Source organism: Ictalurus furcatus, chromosome 3, assembly GCF_023375685.1.
Source record: "Ictalurus furcatus strain D&B chromosome 3, Billie_1.0, whole genome shotgun sequence".
NCBI classification, from domain to species: domain Eukaryota; kingdom Metazoa; phylum Chordata; class Actinopteri; order Siluriformes; family Ictaluridae; genus Ictalurus; species Ictalurus furcatus.
Window position 1 is genome coordinate 6744933 of NC_071257.1, and position 23237 is coordinate 6768169.

The window sequence follows — 23237 nt, forward strand, 5'->3', positions numbered from 1 at the left end:
CTAAATGCCTCTTGATAATTGAGAGTGACTGCTCTCCAAAGCGAGAGAGAGAGAGAGCATAAGAAAGACAGAGGTAGAGAAAGACACCGTGACAGAGAGAAAGAAAAAGACAGACAGTGACAGAGAGAAACAGACAGAGAGAGAGAGACCACAAAGAACCAGAGGCAGAGAGAGAGAGAGAGAGATGGAGAGCAAGAGAGACAGATAGAGAGAGAGAGAGAAAGAAAGAGAGAGGAGAGAGAGAGAGAGTGTGTGTGTGAGTGTGTTGGAAAGTGGATGGAGAGGGCAGGCACATTCACTGGAGCAACATCTGTGACTCTACAGCTTTCCAAAGCTTCTGCAGTCTAGTACTCTGCAAAACCATGGCCATGGCACACCTATGAGGATGTAAGAGGGACTTCATGCAGCAGAAATCCAGCTCTGCACATATTGACTATTGGTAAACCCTTTCCCTTCTGTCTTTATTACTACCGGGATAACATTAGTTATAATTGCATGGCTGATTGGGTTGGAAGTTGTTTGGATTTGTATTATTTAAACTTTTGTTTTAAAAGTTTAAATAAATTTTCAGTTAAGTGTAACTGAGAAAGCCAACCGGACTGAGATGCTGTTTTATATCTTATATTTTTCTATGGCTGTGGCAATTGTTGGGCTAATGAGTAACAAAGGCTTCTTTTTTTTTTTTGCAGTTTGCTGAATCAAATTTCTTCCTAGATCTGTTTTTCATTTCATGATTGTGTTCAATGTTTAACAATGGGTCTCATGAGTACAGTTTACATGCATAGGAATGCATATGAAATTGCGTGACAATCTCTGCAGTGGCAACGTACTTAAGAAATTAGGAGTAATCATCAATTCCTTGCTTGTGGTAATGTTACATACAGATGAAGAATGAATGGAATTAACTGTTTTTGTCAGGCACTGCACAACACTGATTAAAATATATTTCTCTTTAATCTGAAGAGACCTGATTTGTATTACTTATACAAGCTGCTTTATTCAGTTCGTTTTTATAAATTTAGGAAAGGAACAACAAATGCAGATGTGGATTAACTGCAGGAATCATAAGGGGATCCCCAACATGGAAAGAACACTGGGGCTTGATATGGTGTGGGGTATATAGCTAAAACCCCCTGGGTAGATAGTATGGCTCGGTCTCCATTAACGTTTGTGGTTTTAATTACTTGTAGTCACATCAGTGGGATCCCAGATAAAATGGTTTGACTCTTCCTTGTTGCTTAAGGAACTTTTATTTCCTGTGTTGAAAAGTCTGCTGAAAATGGTTAACAGCAGTTGATAGTGTTGACATGGAACAAAAATATTCATTACACAATTTCCTGTATAGAGCAGAAAGGATATTTCAGATATTAACCAAACAATGTTTAAAAAACAAACAAACAAACAAACAAACAAACAAACAAACAAACATCATGGTATTCCTTTCAAGCTGCTGAGCATTGAACACACAGCAATATCTCATCTGGACGACATGGAGGAATTAGCTGCTGAACAAGGGTTTCTCGTCTCCCACTAGTTCTAAATGAATCAGCAAGCAAGCTAAATATAGCTCACTACCAAATTCCACAGAGATTTTCATGCCATGTTGTGGATAATACATACCGAAGACACTTTTACATCAATTTCAATAATAATTTAGTAGTAGTAAACCTTCAGAGTTCATACAAGAGTCCCCAAACAGAGGTTATGAATTAAAATGCCATCTAACTACAAGGCACTGGCTGGCAGACACACATGTACAGCTAGTTAAGTGCAACATCTATACTAGCTGCAAAATATTTTTAGTGTTGTGCACACAGCAAAGTAGTATAATATTAAATCGAACTCTCTCTTTTTTGGAACATAGTTGTCTTCACTTTGTCATGAATATATGTGTTTGGTCATTCTCCAGAACTGGAATTTCACTGTCTGACACTGTAAATGGATTCCGTGTGCGATTGGCAGAGAAGTAGAAATATCCAGTTCTGAGAAAAAGCAAGTAGGAGGGGATATGGCGACTGGCTCATACAAATGGTGGTGAGTTCCAGATTACCCCCACCTACCCACACTGGGATTTGGGAAAGCATTGGAGCAAGAGGCCATACTTGTGTCTTGAGGTCAAAGCCTAGAACAACCCACTGATATAATACATCAGCCTTACATACTACGAAACTGAAAATGCTAGAGTTTTAACTATTAATAATTAAAAGAGCTCGTTTTTGTCCAACCGCAGATCGAGTGGTCAAAAGGCCAAATCACTTTCTGAAATATAATGTTTCTTGTTTATTACTGTATTTTCATAGCATCTGCAAATCTTTCTGCCTCTGGAAACCATAATAAAATGTGGTTTCCCACAGGAACCATAGTTATATAAAGCCTCTCAAAATGTAATCCTGCATAGCCAAACCATGTAGTTGTTAAAAAGCAGCAGTTTTCATTATTTTTATAATGCTGTAAGTATTGTGTACATTATAACCACTTTAGATTCCACAAAATTGAGGTTATCTAAGATATGTATATCTTCGTTTCTCTTTAGGTGCAAAACTGAGGCTTGGTGCTTCAGGATCATTGGTTGCAAAATGAGATCCATGCATTTTGTCTTTTGGTGTCTGTACTTCATGTTTCTTCACTTATTTTGCACAGCCCAAGATGAGGACATGAGAAGTAAGATGCTTCTCTCATTCCCATTACCACTGCATGGAGACTTTGTCTCAGATAACATCACTTACTGATCATGTTCAATGCAACTCTTTTATTAGGCCTCAAGTTAATAAAGAACATCTTTGAGTTTGCTTTAATGTAGTGTTAGTTAACTGTGCATATATATTTAAGGATCTTTCAACGAAATACATTTAGTAAGCCTGCTTCCTTTGCCTTGCAGGTTGCAGAACAGCTCCAAGTGACTTAGTATTCATACTTGATGGCTCATGGAGTGTGGATGACACTAATTTTGAGATCGTTAAACGGTGGTTGGTGAACATCACAACAAGCTTTAACATTGGCCAGAAGTTCACCCAAATCGGTGTGGTCCAATACAGTGATGAACCTGTTTTACACATACCACTGGGAAAACATTACTCAACCAAAGACCTAATCAGAGCCATGGAGTCCATAGAATACATGGGGGGCAACACCAACACTGGAAAGGCTATCAAGTTTGCCAACGAGAAGCTGTTTGCACTATCAGAGCGTGGTCCGAATGGGGTTTCAAAAATTGCTGTGGTTCTAACAGACGGGAAGTCGCAAGATGCAGTAATGGAAGCTGCAGAGGCCGCAAGGAAAAAAGGGATAATACTGTTTGCAATTGGTGTTGGGTCAGAGACAGAGGAGGCAGAGCTGAAAACAATTGCCAACAAGCCGTCCTCAACCTATGTTTTCTATGTTGAAGACTATAAAGCCATCTCCAAGATTCGTGAAGTTATTCGGCAGAAACTGTGTGAAGGTAAACATTTTTAACTTAAACATTAAGATCATGCCAATCTGATATCTGATACTGCCATAGTAACAGTCACCTCTGGGAGTGTCTCTTGATATGATGTGAAACATTACAGGCATGTTGGCAATTTGTAAATTGTGCTGTTTATGTGCATGATCTGTGTCATATTAGTCAACATATGTTCAAAGCACAAAATAGGTCAGATCCAATCTAATGTTATCTTGCATTCTGGTCAGTATCTGCCCCAGTACCAATACTTAGTAACAGCTTGCAATCCAATTAAATATTCATTTCACTGTTTAGAAGTCTTAATCTCATGGGAGAGATTGAAAGCTATCTTTCTGTAGTGACAGGTTTATATTACCCCCAAGAGAGACATGCTTAATGTAATGCTAACTAAAATGCTAACTAGAAAATGCTAACTAGAAAAACTAAATGTTCTGCAATGTTTTAATCTATCTTGATGAGTAATAGTACTCATCAAGATAGATTAAAACATTGCAGAACATTTAGTTTTTCTAAGCCCACTTGTCTGGTAGTGAAAAAATTTAAATCCGTTTTGGGGAAGCATGTTCCTTACATAGCTGGCATTCTGGGCATTTTCCATTTCTATATAATCATCCTGTATACATTATCTGATTCTAATACTACAGTTTTTAGTGGTTTCACTCTAGAAAAGAGGTTAACAGGTTTGCTTTTCTGAAGACTACCTTGCTAAAACTCTTTTGTCGGATTCTACATAGAACCTTAAAGGGTAATTGTTTATGAGTTCAAGGCTTGCATTCCAGCGGCATGATATTAGCATACATTTGTGGGGGCAATGTTTTTTGTTATGAGGACAGTGTTTGACATGCTTTCAAACAGAAATTCCCTCTAGCACTACAGCTGAAATTTGTAAACCATGCAAGTTTGACTTTGCAAAGTACTCCTCACACTCCAGTAATTCATAATGTTGGAACAATTATTACAGGTGAAGCACCAGCTCTTCTGTGAATGAGGTTAGGTGCAGGCCAACAACCCTGCCTGCCTCCACTGAAACAGCAGAGCAAAGAAACTGCTTCCCCACAGTTCCTGGCCAATCGTCTAGTCACAAACGTACACACACAAGACTCGCATTCAACCGACCAAATGAATCAAGATCTCCAGACTTCCCATACAGACAAAATCACATGTACCTGCAACCAATCAAATCTCACCTATATAAACACTTCCCTGTTTCAATACTTCTTAAATGCCACAAAGTGACCACTTGCAACAATGAGAAGACAAGAAGGATCAGATTTTGAAATAGGAACACACTTCCGACATGATTTCCTTAATAGTTTACACACTAAATTTATTTCAAACAGTGATCAGAACTGCAACAAAGCTTTTTTTGTGTCTTCGTCTGATATTTAAAAAAAAATGCTAACATAAGATGGATTAAAACCATTTGCTACACCGATCTAAGCAAGCTAACTAGATAGCAAAGTAAACAAAGTTGCATTAATAGTTATGTAGTTCGCTACATAAAGTACAGTTGAAAGTAGCAAATCAAATGTAATGTTTTAAATGATAAAGTCCTTCAAAAATTTTAATCAAATGAAAAGTTGTCAGACTGTAATAAAATAAATAGAAAAAGTCAGACTGTAATAATTTAAGGGCATCTTCTGGCATTGCATCATCACAATGACTTGTGTCCTTGTCAACTAACAAACCTCACTTGAGCTAATAGAGTAATGGAAAGCAATAAAGATGGCCTTGGGAATTCCTCAAAGGAGAAAAGGCGAAGACAAGATGACGAGGACCCATAAACTGTGCGCTCAACATTTCTGGTTTTGACATTGTTTTGGTTTTATTATTGATGTTCAAACATTTTGCAATCAAAACGTTTCAAAAGGAACTGAAGGGTCAAAACTGGAGTTATGCATGTGGCATTCATAAACAGTATCAGGACACTTCAAATATGGCTGCATTTACACTGCAGGTCTTGATGCCAAATTCCGATTTGCTGACTATATCAGATTTATTTGATGACCTGCTTACATCTTTTAAAAGTGACCCATATCCAGTATCTGCCTTTACACTACACTTTGTGTAACAAATCAAAGCAGACAGGAAAATACATGCTGGATTACAAGGTGTACTACAGGCTGCCATTTGGGGTATGGTCTTGTTGCATTCCAAACAACTGTGGAGCAGTACTACTGATTAAAGCTTTCACCAGGAGCATATTTCAACATGATGATACAGAGAGGATGCACTGTTTAGTAACCTCTGCTTCAAGAACAAGTGTTCAAACAGAACAAAATCATTTGAGACTGTCTCACTTGTTTCTACAACCCCAAATCCGAAAACGCTGGGACAGTATGGAACATGATTTTTTAAAAAATAAATAAATAAATAAATAAAAGTCATTTGAACATTCAATTCACCCTGTACTATATTGAAAACACATTATTTGAGGTTTTACTTTGTGAATTTAATTTATTATTGAAAATATACACTCATTTCAAATCTGATTACTGCAACACACTCCAAAAAAGTTGGGACAGTCGACTGTGTACCTCTGTGTAACATCACCTTTTATTTTAATAAACACTTAAGCGTTTGGGCGCTGAAGACTGCAGTTGGTTAAGTTTAGCAAGCAGAATTTTCCCCCATTCATCCATTATGCATTTCTTCAGCTGCGCAACTGTACAAGCCTTCATTCCCTTATTATGTGCCACCCATTCTCAATCAGAGACAGGTCAGGACTGCAGGCAGGCCATGCTAGCACCCAGACTCTCTGCTTACGTAACCATGCGCTTGTAATCCGAGCAGAATGTGGTTCGGCGTTGTCCTGCTCTGGATGGCAGCATGTGTTGCTCCAAAATGTGTACATCTCTTTCTGCATTAATGCTGCCCTTACAGATGTGAAAGTTACCCATGCCATGGGCACGGACACACCCCCATACCATGACAGATGCTGGCTTTTCGACCTGATGTTTAGAACAGTTTGGACGGTCCTTTTCCGTTTTGGCCCGGAGAACATGATGGCCGTTTGTCCAAAAACCATTTGAAATTTTGACTCGTCGGACCACAAAACACGATTCCACTGTGTTACTGTCCATCGCAGATGAGAGTGAGCCCAGAGAAGTCGGTGGTACTTCTGGGCAGTGTTAATGTATTTCTTCTGCTTTGCATAGTAAAGCTTTAAGTTGCCTCTGTGGATGCAGCGGCGAATGGTGTTGACTGACAAAGGTCTACCAAAGTATTCTGAGCACATGTCAGGATATCCATTACAGACTCATGACTGTTTTTAAGACAGTGACATCTGAGGGATCGAAGATCACGCACATTCAGAAGTGGTTTTCTGCCTACTATGATTAGACAATTGCCACACCTGTTTCACATCACCTTATTTCAACTTGTCACATCGCTATTAGTCCTAAATTGCCCTTTCCCAACTTTTATGGAGCATGTTGCATGCATAAATTTCAAAATTAATGTTTATCTTAAAAAAAAAAAAAAAAAAAAAAAAACTATGCAGTTGATTAGGTAAAACATCAAAAAACTTGTAATTATACTTTTTTTTGTTTAAATACAAGTCAAAGTACATTTACAAATCTTTTCCATACTGTCCCAACTTTTTCGGAATTCGGGTCATACTTTCCTGTTTGTATTTGTTCTGCTCGTCTGTTTCTGGTTTGTGATTCTGCCCTGCAATCTGGTTTTGATCACTGTACGTATTTAATATACACTATCATGCAATTGCATCAGTCAAGTCTGCACATTCATTACATCTGGTAAAAGATTCATGGCTGATTATGGTTCAGAATTGTGGGAAGATGTTTAAATTCAAAAGTTTTGCAATTATTGAAAATTGTGGAAGTTACAAATTTTTCAATGCAGTTGTTCCAATAAGTAATACAAGGTCAATGTTATTTTAATAAATATAAAATTTATTTATTAACGTGTAATACGTTCAAGTGTGTGACTCATGAAGCTCAGGGCTCATGAAGCTTTTCTGGACCGAGTCAAAGATAATGGTCATTTCTCATCTGTTTTTTTGCACTAGCTGGGATGTACCTTGGACAGCTTGCATATTTGCAAGATGTCCAGGGTTCTATGCCAAAAGGTCTGATTCTTACTGATTTACTTTACTGATTCTTTACTTCAGCGCAAAGCCAAATGAAATGAATACAAGAATTCTTTGAATATTTTGCATTTTTTCTGGATTGAATATTTTGCATTTTCCTATTTTCACTACAGAAAATAGAATCTGAATATTCAGGAGATATGAAAAACAACTGTGACCAGACACCATGCAATAATCATTTGTTTCCCTTTCTAATATACCTTAGAGACTGTATGTCCAATCAAAATACCAATTGACTCTCGGGATGAGAAGGGATTTGATATTCTGTTTCACCTGAAATTGGCCAAAAAAGCGAAAAAGACACAAGGATCCTTTTATGGAATGAAAGCCTACCAAGTGACACCCAGAGATGACTTAACGGAGAATACCAGGTACAATCTAGAGAGAATGCTGTTTGTTGTTCTGGTGAATTTACATTGGTTTGTTTTGCTTCAAAGAGTCACAAGATTTTAATCCTCATAGGACTTTGTTTCCTGATGGGCTTCCACCTTCTTACGTGTTTGTGGCCACACTTAAATACAAGGGTTCTGTCCTAACAGAGGACTGGGATCTCTGGAGAATACAGACTACGGATGGACAGCCTCAGATGGCAGTTACTTTAAATGGTTTGAAGAAGACAGTCACATTCACTACTACAAGCATGGCCCAAAGCGGAACGCAGACAGTGGTCTTCACCAAATCACCAGCAAAAGTAAATACATAGCAGTCCTAGAAAATTCCCAAATAAATATTGAAATTATATTATAATACTGAAATACTGAAACATTTCTCCTATTCTAGCACTTTTCCAATTCATGTCAGCGGTTCACTCGTTAGACTCTCATTTAATGATTGTTATAAACACATGGTAAAATAATGTGACATACTGAGGGCTACAAATCTAACTAGCATTATGACTAGGAATTTATGCTCTGTTTTTATGAAATTCAGAATAATTGATACCTTTAAAAAAAGAGACAATACACACACACACACACACACACACACACACACACACACACACACACACACAGACACATGAGTCATGTGAAAAAATAAGTAGACCTCATGGAAATTGTTGGCTTTTTGACATATTTGGACATGCAAACATTTGATTATATCTGAAAGAGTGCCTTTTAATGAAGTTTATATACTTGAACAAAACCACAAGGAAAATTTGCTTTTTCAATCATTTATTCAACATAAATATCAATAGATGTGATATTCTTCTGTGGAAAAAGTAAATACACCCTTGGTCTCAGAAGCTAGTATTTTAGCAGAAATAACGTCTTGTAGAAGTTTTGAATAAATGTCCAACAGGCTTGCTGGAATTTTTGACCACTCTTCAATGCAATATTCTTTCAGTTGCAAGAGGTTTGAGGGTTTTCGTGCATATACTGCCCGTTTAAAATCCCCTAACAACATTACAATGGGATTCAAATCCGGGCTTTGACTAGGCCATTCCAGAATCCTCCATTTCTTCTTTTTGCCCCATTCGTTCAACTTCAACTTTCGGGCGGATAGCCTCACATTATCTTCAAGAACTCTTTGATATGATGCAGAATTCATAGTTGAATCAAAGAATGCAAGCTGTCCAGTCCCTGAAGCAGTAAAGCAACCCCAAATCATAACATTTCCACCACTGTGCTTCACAGTTGGTATGAAGTGCTTCTCCTGAAAAGCTGTCTTTGGTCACCCCTAACATGTCTACTGTTACTGTGGCCAAACAAGTCTATCTTTGAATCGTCTGTCCAGAGCACATTATTCCAAAAGGCCTGGTCTTTGCCCATTTCCTCATTTGCAAACTGTAGTCTTGCAAAGGCTTTTTCCTGGCACGCCTCCCATGCTGGTCAAATTTGTGCAATCTCTTTCTGATTGTAGAAACATGTGATGTAAAATTCCTGTGATGAAATTTTGGGGTTCTTGGAGACTCCGTTTTGCATCAGACAGTCTGTTCTTGGGCTGAATTTGCTGGGATGGCCAGTTTTGGACAAATCGGCAGTCATTTGAAATCTGTGCCATTTGTAGATTATTTTCCTTACAGTGGAATTTCAAATAATTTGGAGATCTTTTTAAGTACTCTGCGAGACTCATAGGTATCCACAACCTTTTTCTGCAGGCCTTACAGAACTCTTTAGATCTTGGCATGACAACACCACACACCTGAATAGCAAAGGGAATACCAGACACTAGATATGAGAGGGGTATAAATAAGACTGGTTCCACCTGCAAGTTCTGATCACTGGCACCCAATAGTGAACTCCTGATTCAAATTTGATGGATTTTAAGGTGTGAAATGTAGGGGTGTACTTACTTTTTCCCTGTCACTGAGCTGTTTTTTGCTCATTTAAATTGTGAAAATTACTACAAAATATAAATTTTATGACATTTGATAGAGTGTATCAACTTTAATAGGCATTGTTTCAAAGAGCATCAAATGGTTGCTTGTCCAAATATGTAATAAATAAATAAATAAATAAATAAATAAATATTTGCATGGGGTGTATAACTTTTTTCACATGACTGAAATATAAACTGTAAATACACAATAAAAACCTGAATATTCAAATGTTTCAAACAACAGAATTTTCTGTTAAAAACAAGGGGGGGGGGGTGTAAACTCTTATAATTTATTTAAAAAAATTTTTAAAAAACACACTTTAAAATAAATTTCAAGCACAATGTATTCCTTGAATTTGAAAAATTTCTACAATCTTTCAACAAAAATTTAGCTGTCCAGAAACTCTCTTCTTGCCCACATGCACAACCCCTTTGGGGAAAACCAAAGAGCTTACAACAGGAAAAGCAATAACTCAAGCAGTAACTTAAAAGCACAGTTAAACTTTGCATGAAAGAGGACGCATAAGCACAACCCCAAGAATATAAAAGGAGCTTACAATGTTCTGTATGGAGCAGTGGCCCATGTCCTGCTACAAGTACTTTCCAATTTTGTTAGACATTATAGGAAGATGCACTGAAGTGGTATTCTTTCAACCTCAATGTGAATCTTAGAATCTGCCAACCACACATCACAAACACACTTAAATCCTTATAAATACTTCTATACAACGCTATTACTTTTCCTTATTCTCTTGTCATTCTGTCTGAGTACAGAAGCTTTTTGATGAAAAATGGCATCAGCTGCGTCTTCTGGTAACAGAGGAAGATGTAACGCTTTATGTTGATGACTTGGAAATTGAAAACTTGCCCCTGGAACCCCCTGCTGGCATTTTTATCAATGGAAAGACACAAGTTGGGAAATATGTCAGAAAAGAAACAACTGTTCCTGTAAGTGTACCAGCTACTCTATTATAATCAGTGTTATGGTATGTAAAATGAGTTTAAGACAGTCGACATTTTAAGAACCTGGCAAGATGATGGTTAAATAACTGATTTACATGAATACAAAGCAACTTTTAAAATGGTAACATTGTAATTTATCCCTGAACAGTTTGAAATTCAGAAACTACGAATCTACTGTGACCCAGAGCAGAATAACAGGGAAACTGCTTGTGAAATACCTGGAGTCGTGAGTACAAAAATCTTGGATGTTCATATTTTGGCACAAGTTAATATATTCCAACCATTAATGTCATTTTATTTTTCCAGTATAAACCATACTTTGATACCAATTATATGAGTGACTTGGTATTTGAGATTGGGTTCTGATAATCTCATAATACATCCCCCGGACCCCACCTCCCAAAAAAACATAAATTAATTGTATACTTGCCTAATATATGGGTTTCTTGGACATTCTAGTAGCCAATGTAATGAAGATGTTTATGCCTCCAATGATATTACTTTTCCCTGCATCTGTGTCACACTTTAAACTTACTAACCATGGTTGCCTGATCTAGAATACGCTTCTTTTTTTGTGTGTGTGTGTGTCACTGTTAACTGAGGCCTCCAGCAGAAAGCCTGAAAAGTGCCTTGTTTGCACCACTTTTGTTTTTTGGCTGATTTGCTTCATGTTGTCTGATTACATCATATTCTTTTCATTTGTAGGATGGAGAGGTATGTATTTTGACCAATCGCTTTGCTTGCTTTCAAAAGTAACTGCTAAGTTCATTTCGGTTGCAAAGGTAAGATTCCCTGTACTGTTTTCTAAGTGCATTAAAATGTATGGATATCATTAAGTCCTAAATATGGCTCTATGTTCATCTCATACTACCTCAGAACTGGGTGCTCACACAGTTGAAAAATTGTTGAGTTGTCTAAGGTGAGACAGAGTTGAGAGTGTCTAATGTTTTATCTTCTCAGGGCACTGCTGTTTTGCATTGTGCTATGTGTACTTTTGAATGCACTCTTGGCTACATTATGTGTTATACGAGCTCGCAGCTAAAGGAAGACCTCACAGTTCAACAAATGTGAACTAATGGCAGGTTTCTTTGGGGTTCTTTCAGTGTGCCAGTGGATCAGCTGATATTGATCCAACCCCAGAGCCATGTATCTGTCCACCTGGGGCACCTGGTACTCCAGGCCAAAAGGTTAATACATTCAGCCATTTTCCTCTTCTGTTGGAGTAAATTAAGATTTTTATGTGCATAGACTAATAAAAGGTGTATCTTGACATTTAATTGTAGTTCTCCCAAAGGATTCAGGAATTCAATTTAACTCCCCATTGCAGAAAATTCACATGAAACCTCTATAAGGAATGTTTGAAGTTTATAAGATCATGTCTTGACTTGAAAGCATACTGTATGCTGCAGGTGATCACTATAAAGGTTAATCAGAATGGCAAAACAGTACCTGCTATGTGTGATCAGTGATTGTATTACTATTTGAACAATTAACTTGAACTACTTGAACAACATTTGCTTAAAATAGGAATTTCCAATTATCAGATATTTACCTTCCCATTTCTATAGGCTCTTAGTTCTTAGCCAAATATCAAATATATTATGCAATAAGACAAGTTCTATATTATCATCTGCATGTTCTAATCTCTGCATATTATAATTTCTTTAGGGAGAGCCAGGAATAGCTGGGGATCCCGGCAAACCTGGTCATGCTGGTGCTGATGGTAAGCCTGTGAGTACTACACAGTTTAATACAAACCTCAAATCAACAGTGCAAATGCAGAGCTACACAGGACACTAAATTATTTTCTTGAACCTTTAACAATGGCAAGTCTTGGAGGCAGAATTCTCCTTCATAGTTCAGAGAAAGTAGTAGTTTTGTAATTTAAACACTTTTTCTAGCCTCTTCTTGAATTCTACAATTCATATTTTTTTTACTTTTGATTAAAATTTAGATAAATACACAGTAACAAAACACTTATAAAAAAAATTAATAAATAAAAAATAAAAAGTCAAATCGAAAACAGAACTATTTTCTAACCTTAGTCATGTGAACTGTATTTATTGCTGGGTTTTTATTCATCTTATTAATCAAACAGGTTCAATTTAGGTGAAGTCAGATTTTTATTAAGGCTTCATTTATGAATATATGCAAGCAAAGTTCCCATCCTGAACAAATAAACAAACCCTTAGTTCAAATCAGCAAAAAGAAAAGCTGAAAGAAGAACCATGGCCTCTAATTTTCACCCCAGCTGCTATACATTCAACAGTGAATCGTTCAAGTGCATGTTTGGGGTCCACTTCAGATGGTGATAAGAGAACATCAACAAATAACAGGGATGGGACTTCTATCCCACCATTCTGGATACCTCTCCAGCACTGGCCATTGCTTAATATCCCTGCCCATGAAAACCATAAACAGGAGTGGAGGCAAGACACACCCTTGACATACTCTCAACTTAAAATTTTGCCATAACACCAGGATGTGGATAAAACTCACTGTGCTCGCATACAGAAACCATATTGAACGAAGGAATGAGCTACACTCCCCTCTCAAATGGTATTGGAATGGCAAGGCCACTGTCTTTCCAACGGTTACTGCTGATGAGTGGTTTGCATCTTGTGGTATGGCCTCTCTATTTCTGCTCTCAAAGTCTTATTCAAACAGTGGATTAAGATACCTTCACCCATGCACTGTGGGGGTTGTTGATTTCACTGACTATAGTTTTTGGGGTTTTCTTCACAGCACTCAATGGTTATATCATCAACTGCTGTTTTCCTTGGATGGCCTGCTCGATGTCTAGTTGTCAATACACCAGAGGTTTCTCTTTTTTCCCCAGAACATTCCAAATTGGCTATGCCCAATGCTTGTACAATGGCTCTGTTCAATTTTCCCTCTTTTCTTGGCTTCAAAATGACTTCCTTTTCTCACATAGACAGCTCTCTGGTCTTCATGCTGGTTTATCCATTTCAACACCAAACGCAGCCTTCCCAGGCAAAACCCAGGGGTCAAACAAAGAGTAGACATCCAGAGCTATTAATTGTTTAAAGAGTTTAACAGGGCACACCTGGGCAACAAGATATACCCATCAGTCACATGCTCAAATATTTTTGATCACTTGCAAAATAGGTGGGTACAAACAAAAGGTGCCATGTTCCAAGTTGATTAACACATCTAAATATAAATATCAAGAAATGAAAGTTGAAAGTCTGATCTTCTCATAAATCATTTTTAATCTCCAACCTAAATGGCTTAACAAAATGTCTAGCACAAACAAAACAACTAGCCTTGCAGTTACAGGAGGGAGGCACTTTAGACACCCTGTACTCCTGCAGTACCTTCAACATCAAATGCTGGCACATGACAGATTATAGTCTTTCGTCAAATCCATTAAACATTTCAACTGCACTAGCATACTTCCTGACCCCTGAAAGAGCTGTACAAGTTTACAGAGCCTCAGCAGAACTTGCACTTTTACTCCTGAATCGTAGATTTAACTATCAGCTGGTATCTCCTCTCCAGAACCTTGGCATCGACTTTCCCCGGTGGGCTAAAAAGTGCGATGCCCCTATAATTGAAACACATCCACTAGTCCTTAAGGGGGGGGGGGGGGGCAACTCACATCCCACGTCCCTCACCACCAGTGTCCACCAGCATAGCCTAGGTTAGCTACCCTAACAGGCACCAACAGCCTTCTAGTCACAGTGGCTGTGCTCCATTCATTAATATGCTCCATTCAGACTCAATCCTACCCCAACTTCACCCTGTAGAGTGAAGTCCTTTTAGGGGTGGGAGTTAAATTAATCACTCAACAAAGATTCTGCTACATGCTCAAGAAACAGAGAAGGCTCTCCTGGGATTACCAGGTAAATCTGGTTAGATTGCAACAAATCCCACTCATTAGCAAGTGGTGATCAGTTGACAGCCTCCTCCTCTGTTGATTCACTGAAGACAGTCCAATCTGTGGAGTCAAAACAGCCATGTAGCTTTTCAATGATTCACTGGATCCAATGAACTCTCTTCACTGTTGTAACAACAGGCATGTTGGTTTTCAGATTCTGTCTGTATGTTGGAATGAGGTCAAGGAGAAAGTGATCAGACTGACAGATGAGTAATGGTGTATTTAGTAACAGTGAGTAACAGTGTATTCAATGAATGCATCAGTGTTCGAGTGTTCTCTTTCACAGGTGACATGCACATGTAACACGTTGTCTGTATTTGGGTATTTTCTTTATTAGGTTTAAGTCTCAGAGAGTAATGAGCTGTGTCCTGTTCCATGTTATTGGATTTGAAGCACCAAACACTGCATTAACACACAAAAGCAAACAAAACAGGCAGAAGCAACACAAAGGCAGCCATCCACAGCACCAAGTTTATCAAACAGAAAGTTATGAAAATTATTATTCCCAAATTCCTTCACCAAAAGACTCAACAGCCATTACACAGCAAGGCAAGTAGTGTTCTCCTATGGAGAGGTTTCCGTGCCATATGTGTCACAAATGAAAAGCAGTACCACCTGTGTATTATATTTTATGCTTTTCTATATGGCATGGATTCTTCTCATTTCAAAGAATGCATTTCCACTGCTTCAGAGTTATGGTACTGTATTAAAACTATCTATTCTATTGTCAATGCTTTTCTGACAAGACCACATGGCAGTGCATTCAGTTTTACACATAGTAGTGAGTGTATCATTAGAAGGGAAATTTGGATATGTTTTGACATATATTTTAGATGTTCTAAACTGATGATCTGATAAATTGACCTCTTCCTTTATTTAAGGGTGCACCCGGGCCAAGAGGAGGTGCTGGCCTCCAAGGTCCTCCTGGCATGCCGGTAAGGAAGTAACTCCCAATAAAGTAAACAAATTTGTGGATTAACCTACACAATATTTGGATCTCACACAATTTGTTTCTATTAGGGGCTTCGTGGAGCAGAAGGATACAAGGGGGATAAAGGAAGTCCTGGGGAACCTGTAAGGAGCCATTAATTTAAAATTTTAATATAATGCACAGTGTTAAATAAATATTTGAACACTTTTGTTTTTGTTATTTAATATACGTCCAGTGGATGTATACACTGCAAAATTTATACAGTCTTAACTTTGAATTTATAAATATGAAAAAAAAAAAAAAAAAAAAGTCTTCATAAGCACAAAAAACACAGTATTCAGATACTATAGTAAAAAATATATGTAATGACTATACAAAAATAAATTAAGTTTTAGACATAAATGCTGGGGGGGGGGGGGGGGGAGTGTTCTTGTGCAAATTGCACCTGGCGTCATTATAAAAGACATTGCCTTTGGTTGAGAAGATTTCATGCATGTAGCAATCATACTGAAGATGAAGGAGCTTCCCAGAGGTCTCAGGGAAAGCATTAGTAAAAACATCACTCAAGTGGAACACTACAGAGCCAAAGCAAAGACCTTAAACACCCCAGTCAGTACAATCACTTAGATAGCTGGAAAATTCACATAACCACAACTAATCATCCCAACGGGAGCACCATGTAAGATTTCACAGTGTGCTCTTAGACTAATGATAAGAAAGGTAAGAGAGAAACCAGTAGTCACTCAAAGAGTTGCAGGAAGACCTGAAAACAGCAGGAACAACAGTTATACAGAGAACCATAAGCAAATAAAGCAGAACAGTATGTTGGATTTGTCAAGACAACATAATGAACTGCACTGCCATCATCTCCATTCCTACAATCCACATCAAACTCCTCTGCTAAAAAAAAAAAAAAAATGAAAAAAGAAATGAGAAACCTTTTGGAAAAATATATACTCTGGTCAGGAAACCAAAAATAGAGCTCTTTGGCAATAATTCAGCTCATCATGTTTGGAGAAAAGAGGGGCGTGTGTAAAGAACACCATACTCATAGTGAAATACACTGGAGCATCAAGATATGGGAAGATATGTCATCGAAGAAAACAATTAATAGAAAACTGAATCTAGGAAGACGATGGCTGGCAAAGAAGGCTTTGCATGGCCTAGACAATGTCTTGACTTGAATTCCATTTAAAATTTATTTGGAAATTGCGAGTCCATCAGAGGGAACCTTGTAACCTTGGAGAACTGAAGACAATTTGCCAAGAGTAATGGGCCAAAATAGAGCCACAATGCTGCAAAAAGGTCATTAATTCTTACTACTGAGCTGTAATGGTCAACAGCTATACAAGAAAGTACTAATAATTGACATTCATGGTGTCTGAATAATTATATATTTATTCTGAATAACCTTATAATTTGTTTATAAAACATTTGTTTATGCTTATGAATACATACTTTTTGTTCATATTTTAAGTACAAAGTCAAAAGTGGTTATATGTACTGCAAGTATATAAAATATATATATTATATATATATTTTAATCATCTGGTTTTGTGATGTAGCATTCAACAACATTCAAGTGAAAAACAAATAGAAACATTTTAGCAGAATAAAAAAACATCACAATAACATTAACACCACTTAAAGAACACCATACCCATGGTGAAGCATGGTGGTGGCCACATCATTCTATGGGGTTTATCTTCAGCTGTGACTGGGGCTCTAGTCAAGATAGAGGGAATCATGGATAGCTCCAAATACCAATATATTCTGCACAAAACCTGCTTTATACAGCTGCAGCACAATAATGACCCAGAGCACAAATCCAAGTCAACAAAGAAATGGCTTGTAAAGATTATATACATGCAAAACATTTTTTTGGAATGGCCAAGTCACCAAGTCAGAGCTCAGATCTAAATCTAAAAACCTGAGGAAACTGTGCAAAGATCACTTCACAATTTGATAGACCTGGAACTTTTTTGCAAGTAAGAGTGGAATAAAATTGCCAAATCATGATGTGCCAAGTCTGCAGGCTCCTACCCAAAAGAGTACTGCATTACAATCTTTAACAAAGTATTAATTAAGGGGTGTGCACACTTATACAACTACATTATTGTAAGGTTTTTCCCTGCCTAAAATTATTTGTTTTTCACTTGAATTTTGCTTTTGTTACATCACATTAAAAATAGAAAAGGCTCTGACATGATGTACAGTCAGGTCCATAAGTATTTGAACAGTGACAGTTTTCATACTTTTGCCTCTGTACTCTACCACAATGGATTTAAAATGAAGTTATCAAGATGTGATTGAAGTATAGACTTTAATTCAAGGGGTTTAACAAAAACATTGCATTAACAGTTTAGGAATTACAGCCATTTATTTCAGTGTCCCTCCATTCTCACAGGCTAAAATGTAATTAAAAGATCAAAAGTAATTGGACAATTGACTGATAAGCAGTTTCATGACCAGGTATGGCCTGTTTCTTCATTATTTCATGACACATTAAGGAAATAAAAAGGTCTGGACTTGATTACAAGTGTTGAAACTGCATTTGGTAACTGTTCATGGGAACTTTCAATATGTGGTCCAAAGAGGTGTGAATGCAAGTAAAGGAGGCCACGACTGGGCTTAAAAAAAAAAAAAAAAAAAAAAAAAAAACCAGATAGCAGAACCTTTAGGAGTGGCCAAAACAACAATGTTGTTCTTAAAAGAAGGAATGCACTGGCGAACTTAGCAACACTAAAAGCCCTGGAATATCATGGAAGACAACTAAAGTGAATGAATGCAGACTTCTTTCCTTCTTGAAGAAAACCCCCTTTACAACATCTAGTCAAGTCAAGACCACTCTGGAGGAGGTAGGCATATCATTGTGAAGAAATGACCTTCATGAATGCAAATACAAACGGTTTACCCCAAGATGCATACCACTGATAACACTCAAGAACAGAAAGGCCAGATTAGACTTCTTTTATTTATTAAAAAAAAAATAAATAAATAAAAAATTTAAAAAATTAAAAAAAAAAAAAGTTCTGATGTAAAATTAACTTGTACCAGAATGATGGTAAGAGCATGAAAAAGGAAAGGAAATGCTCCAAAGCATAAACATCGTCTGTCAAACATGCGGAGGAAGTGTTATGGCATGGGCATGTGTGGCTGCCAATGGAACTGGGACCCAAACCAAGAGCTTCTTAAGGAAAAGAAATTAAATGTTCTTAAATGTCCAATGACCTCAACCCAATTGAGCATGCTTTTCACTTACTGAAGAAAAAAACTCTTCACTGCAGTAAAGGCCTGGCAAAGCATATCAAGGGAGGAAACTCAGCATTTGATCATGTCCATGGTTTCCAGACTTCAGGCAGTCATTGACTGCAAAGGGTTCGCATCCAAGTATAAAAAATTATCCTATTATTTATGATTATGTTAGTTAGTCCAATTACTTTTGAGCCTGTGAAAATGGAGGGACTCTGTATAACATGGCTGTAACCTCTTGAATTAAAGCTGAAAGTCTACACTTCAATCTCATGATTGCTTCATTTCAACTCCATTGTGGTGGTGTACAGAAGGAAAATTATGAAAAGGTGCGTCACTATCCAAATACTTATGGACCAGACTGTATCATGGATTATTTTTATTTTTTACATCACAAAAAACAGCAATTTTAAGGTGTGTGCAGACATTTTTGTAATTAAATAAATATTTCCCCCCTTCTCTGCAGGGTGAAAGAGGTGTTGAAGGGTTAGCTGGCCCTCCAGGTCAACCGGGTGAAAAGGTAGTGTAGGCATTTTTAACACAATATTTGTATGCACTTATTTCAATTGAATCTACCATATGAATCTATGTAGTTTAAAAGGCTGACAGCAAAAGTGACAGATTCCAAACTGCACAGTTGTCTGCAAATAAATTAACAAAACTTTCAGTTTCTCCAGGCTTAATATAGATATAGATATATTGGTGGCTCCTTATTCCTATGCCCAGACATTCCAAGAATCTTTAAAAAATGCAGGGGAAATAGTTGGCCCCCCTGAGCAGACCAAACATGGACATGACAAGTGTGTAAACAGGGAAGGAACGGTGCCCTGACCAAATAGGGACGTGGCTGGGACAGCTATGAAAAAAGGTGCAGTAAATAACTGTGCTTGTTAACACAATGGAAAATGCAAGTTTGGCTGGCTCAAATGCTATTGATAGAGCCTAGTTACAACCCTCTAAGCCACTGGCTGCCCGTATCCAGGCAGGTCTTAAGCACTAGATGAAATTGCAAATTAAATACTTGAAAGAGCAGGCTATCGTCAATATAAAACTGTAAACTAGATTGAGGACATGCTGTAAAGACTCCGAACACAAAGCCGATTTTGTAACAGAGCAAAGTGTTAGCAAACCTTCAGAACACATTCACAAGCTTCAGGGGATACCACCATTCTGAAAAGAGGCAGTCGACGGTGTTCTGGTTTTCTCCTCTGAGCTAGATAACATCAGACTTCAGAGCACGCTGTTCATAAAGCAACACTGTCTAACGCCAAAACAAAACAAATGGATCCATCCCACATAGCTCTGAGATCCAAGCCAACTGGCTATATTTCTTGCGGAAGTGCAGCTGCTACTAGAGAAGAAAGCCAAAGATGTAGAGTACACAGGAAGGAGCACCTTGCTGTGCTCTTTTCAAATTATTTTCTGATTCCAAATAAAGATGATGCACACAATTCAGGATCTAGGAGACTTAAATATCTTCTTTAAATGACTGCAGTCCTACATTGTTGGTTTGTGACCCTAGATTTTTAAGATGCATATTTCCACATTCCAACTGCTGTGGAGCACAAGTGATTTCTCCACATAAAGGCCAGTTTATACTTGACTAATAACTTGGTGTGCAGAAGTGGAGGCAACATGAGCAGCATTGTTCACATACTCTCCTGTGTACTTCATGTACATCTTGAGGATTAAAAGGGGCACTAAATGGTACATTAAAAGTGACATCCCTGTCCATCTGATTTCCAAGTTGAACTGTAAAATGTTTAAGGATTTCATCTTCAGTGATGTTAAACACACTGATGAGCTTTGTTAAAACAAATCATCATGATTGCTGTCATGAGTGGCATCTCAAATCTAAAATTCAAAACTATTTACCAATCTTGCCAATCCAGAAGTCTGGTACACAAAACAGACTTTTCGGTAGGTTTGAAGACTATGTGGGGTTTTTTTTTTTTGTCAGTTGCAGACATTGTCACAGATGCTGTACTGCACCCACAATCTACACTGGTATTGCATGGTGTGGATGTGTAGCATTAATTTCACAAAACATGCACAATGCAAATGTATAAGCATGTATGCAGTTAAATGCAAGAATAATCCATCCTTAAGAAGAGTGACATATCAGTCATAAGAGAACAGAAGAATCCTACCCTTTGGGTGTGCTTTAGCATCTGGAAGTGTTACGAAGCATCAGGAGCTATTATGAATCTTATTGATTTAATTCTGATATGCAGTCTTGATAGTCTGCCTTGGAGGTAAGAAAGTAGAACACAAGGTTACATACTGTAAGTAAGTGTGGTTCTATGACTGTGGTCCTCCAGTTAGTCATAGGACCATGGTTAAATACGTTATCTTCTGTCAAGTTATTGCAGAAGCCTTAGTCACCATCACCCAGTGGTAAATATGTAATAATTTTTTATCCAAGCCAAATATTACAATACAGGAAAGTATGTTAGAGGTTATATACAACCCCAATTTCAAAAAAGTTGGGACAGAATGGAAAATGCAAAAACACAAACAAAGTCACATGACAATTCAATTCACCCTGTACCATATTGAAAACACATTATTAACAATTATTTGATGTTTTACTTTGTGAATTCAATTTATTTTTTAAAATATACTAATTTCAAATCTGATGACAGCAGCACACTCCAAAAAAGTTGGGATGGTCGACTGTTTATCTCTATATAACAACAGCTTTTCTTTTAATAACACTTAAGCGTTTGGGCGCTGAAGACTGCAGTTGGTTAAGTTTAGCAAGTGGAATTTTCCCTCATTCTTCCATTATGCATTTCTTCAGCTGCACAACTGTTCAGGGCCTTCATTGCCTTATTGTTATGTGCCACACATTCTCAAGCGGAGACAGGTTAGGACTGCAGGCAGGCCATGCTAGCACCCGGACTCTCTGCTTATGCAACCATGTGCGTTGTAATCCGGGCAGAATGTGGTTTGGCGTTGTCCTGCTCTGGATGGCAGCATATGTTGCTCCAAAATGTGTACATATCTTTCTGCATTAATGATGCCCTTACAGATGTGAAAGTTACCCATGCGATTGGAACCGATTGGATTGTTCTCTGACGCATCTGCTGGCAGATTGGCGAACCAGGACCCATCCTTGCTCTTGAAGAACTAGGTCTTTTTTGGAGGCTCCTTATATAGTACAATTAGATGACTGCCACACCTGTTTCACATCACCTTCTTATTTCAACTTGTCACATCGCTATTAGTCCTAAATTGCCCCTGTGCCAACTTTTTTGGAACATGGTGCATGCATCAATTTCAAAATAAATGTTTACCTTAAAAAAAAAAAAAAACCTATGCAGTTGATTAGGTAAAACAATCTTGTCTTTATGTTTTTATTGTTTAAATACAAATCAAAGTACATTTACCAATCACTCTTTTTATTAGCATTTTACATACTGTCCCAACTTCTTCAGAATTGGGGGTGTAATCAGGATTCTTTTGAAAGTCTACACATTCAACCTTTTTATATATAATCCACTTATATCTACATCTATAACCTAATACATATTAATATTATTATACTGTAATTGTAATATTGTGCAATTAACCTTACAGATGTTTTAATATTTTTTTTAATAAACTTGTTCTTTTAAGGGGGCAACTGGCTCTCAAGGTGGGCAAGGAATGACAGGCAAAGATGGGCAACAGGTACAAAGTCAAACAAATATGTAGACAATTTGTTTGAAATTGATTCATTTATACCTGATAAAATAAATACATGTTCACATGTTGAATGAAATTGTTTATGAATGTTATATTAATGATCCCCTCTCTTATTTTATTTTATATATATATATATATATATATATATATATATAAATAAACAAATAACCAACATAAACGCATACCTTACGTTAAAAATACAGAATGCTTATTCAATTCAAGTATTATCCAGGGATCATGGAGCATAATCTATGTCCATGAACTATGTCAAATTCAAAGCCATTTTCTTTATTACAGGGTGAAAAGGGAAACAGCGGATCTGTTGGCCCACCTGGATATCCAGGGAAACCTGTACGTGTGCAGTTATCATTTACTCTTGTGTTAGTAGTTAGCAAACAAACACTAAGCACTTGTTTGTTTTTCAACAGGGGACACATGGAAGAGATGGGAAAGATGGAATTCCAGGACGGACTGGACAAAAGGTCTGCATTGAGCAAAGGTTTAAGAGGATAATCATAAGCATGTTTAGATATTAATGACCTCTACAATTCGAGATCATGGACCACTGGGGTTCTTCGGTTAGGCCAGTTTCCATGAATTTTACTGCATTACTTGGGTGAATTAAATA

At 37.4% G+C, this 23237-nt stretch overlaps 1 protein-coding gene across 3 annotated transcripts in view; it reads left to right on the forward strand.

Moving 5' to 3' along the window:
- col21a1 (collagen, type XXI, alpha 1) overlaps positions 1 to 23237 on the forward strand; it is a 54613-nt gene continuing 31376 nt past the window's right edge. The window contains exons 1-16 of one of the 3 annotated variants that reach the window (XM_053620548.1): positions 4 to 439; positions 1910 to 2034; positions 2534 to 2661; positions 2879 to 3439; positions 7759 to 7924; positions 8016 to 8244; positions 10647 to 10820; positions 10984 to 11061; positions 11939 to 12022; positions 12504 to 12566; positions 15618 to 15671; positions 15757 to 15810; positions 19386 to 19439; positions 22541 to 22594; positions 22907 to 22960; positions 23038 to 23091. In XM_053620548.1, the coding sequence (XP_053476523.1) occupies positions 2009 to 2034; positions 2534 to 2661; positions 2879 to 3439; positions 7759 to 7924; positions 8016 to 8244; positions 10647 to 10820; positions 10984 to 11061; positions 11939 to 12022; positions 12504 to 12566; positions 15618 to 15671; positions 15757 to 15810; positions 19386 to 19439; positions 22541 to 22594; positions 22907 to 22960; positions 23038 to 23091 (1833 nt within the window). In that variant the 5' untranslated portion in view covers positions 4 to 439; positions 1910 to 2008. Of the gene's footprint in view, positions 440 to 1909; positions 2035 to 2533; positions 2662 to 2878; positions 3440 to 7758; positions 7925 to 8015; positions 8245 to 10646; positions 10821 to 10983; positions 11062 to 11938; positions 12023 to 12503; positions 12567 to 15617; positions 15672 to 15756; positions 15811 to 19385; positions 19440 to 22540; positions 22595 to 22906; positions 22961 to 23037; positions 23092 to 23237 lie in introns of all 3 variants that reach the window. The other 2 variants (XM_053620549.1, XM_053620547.1) reach the window with 2 other exon arrangements.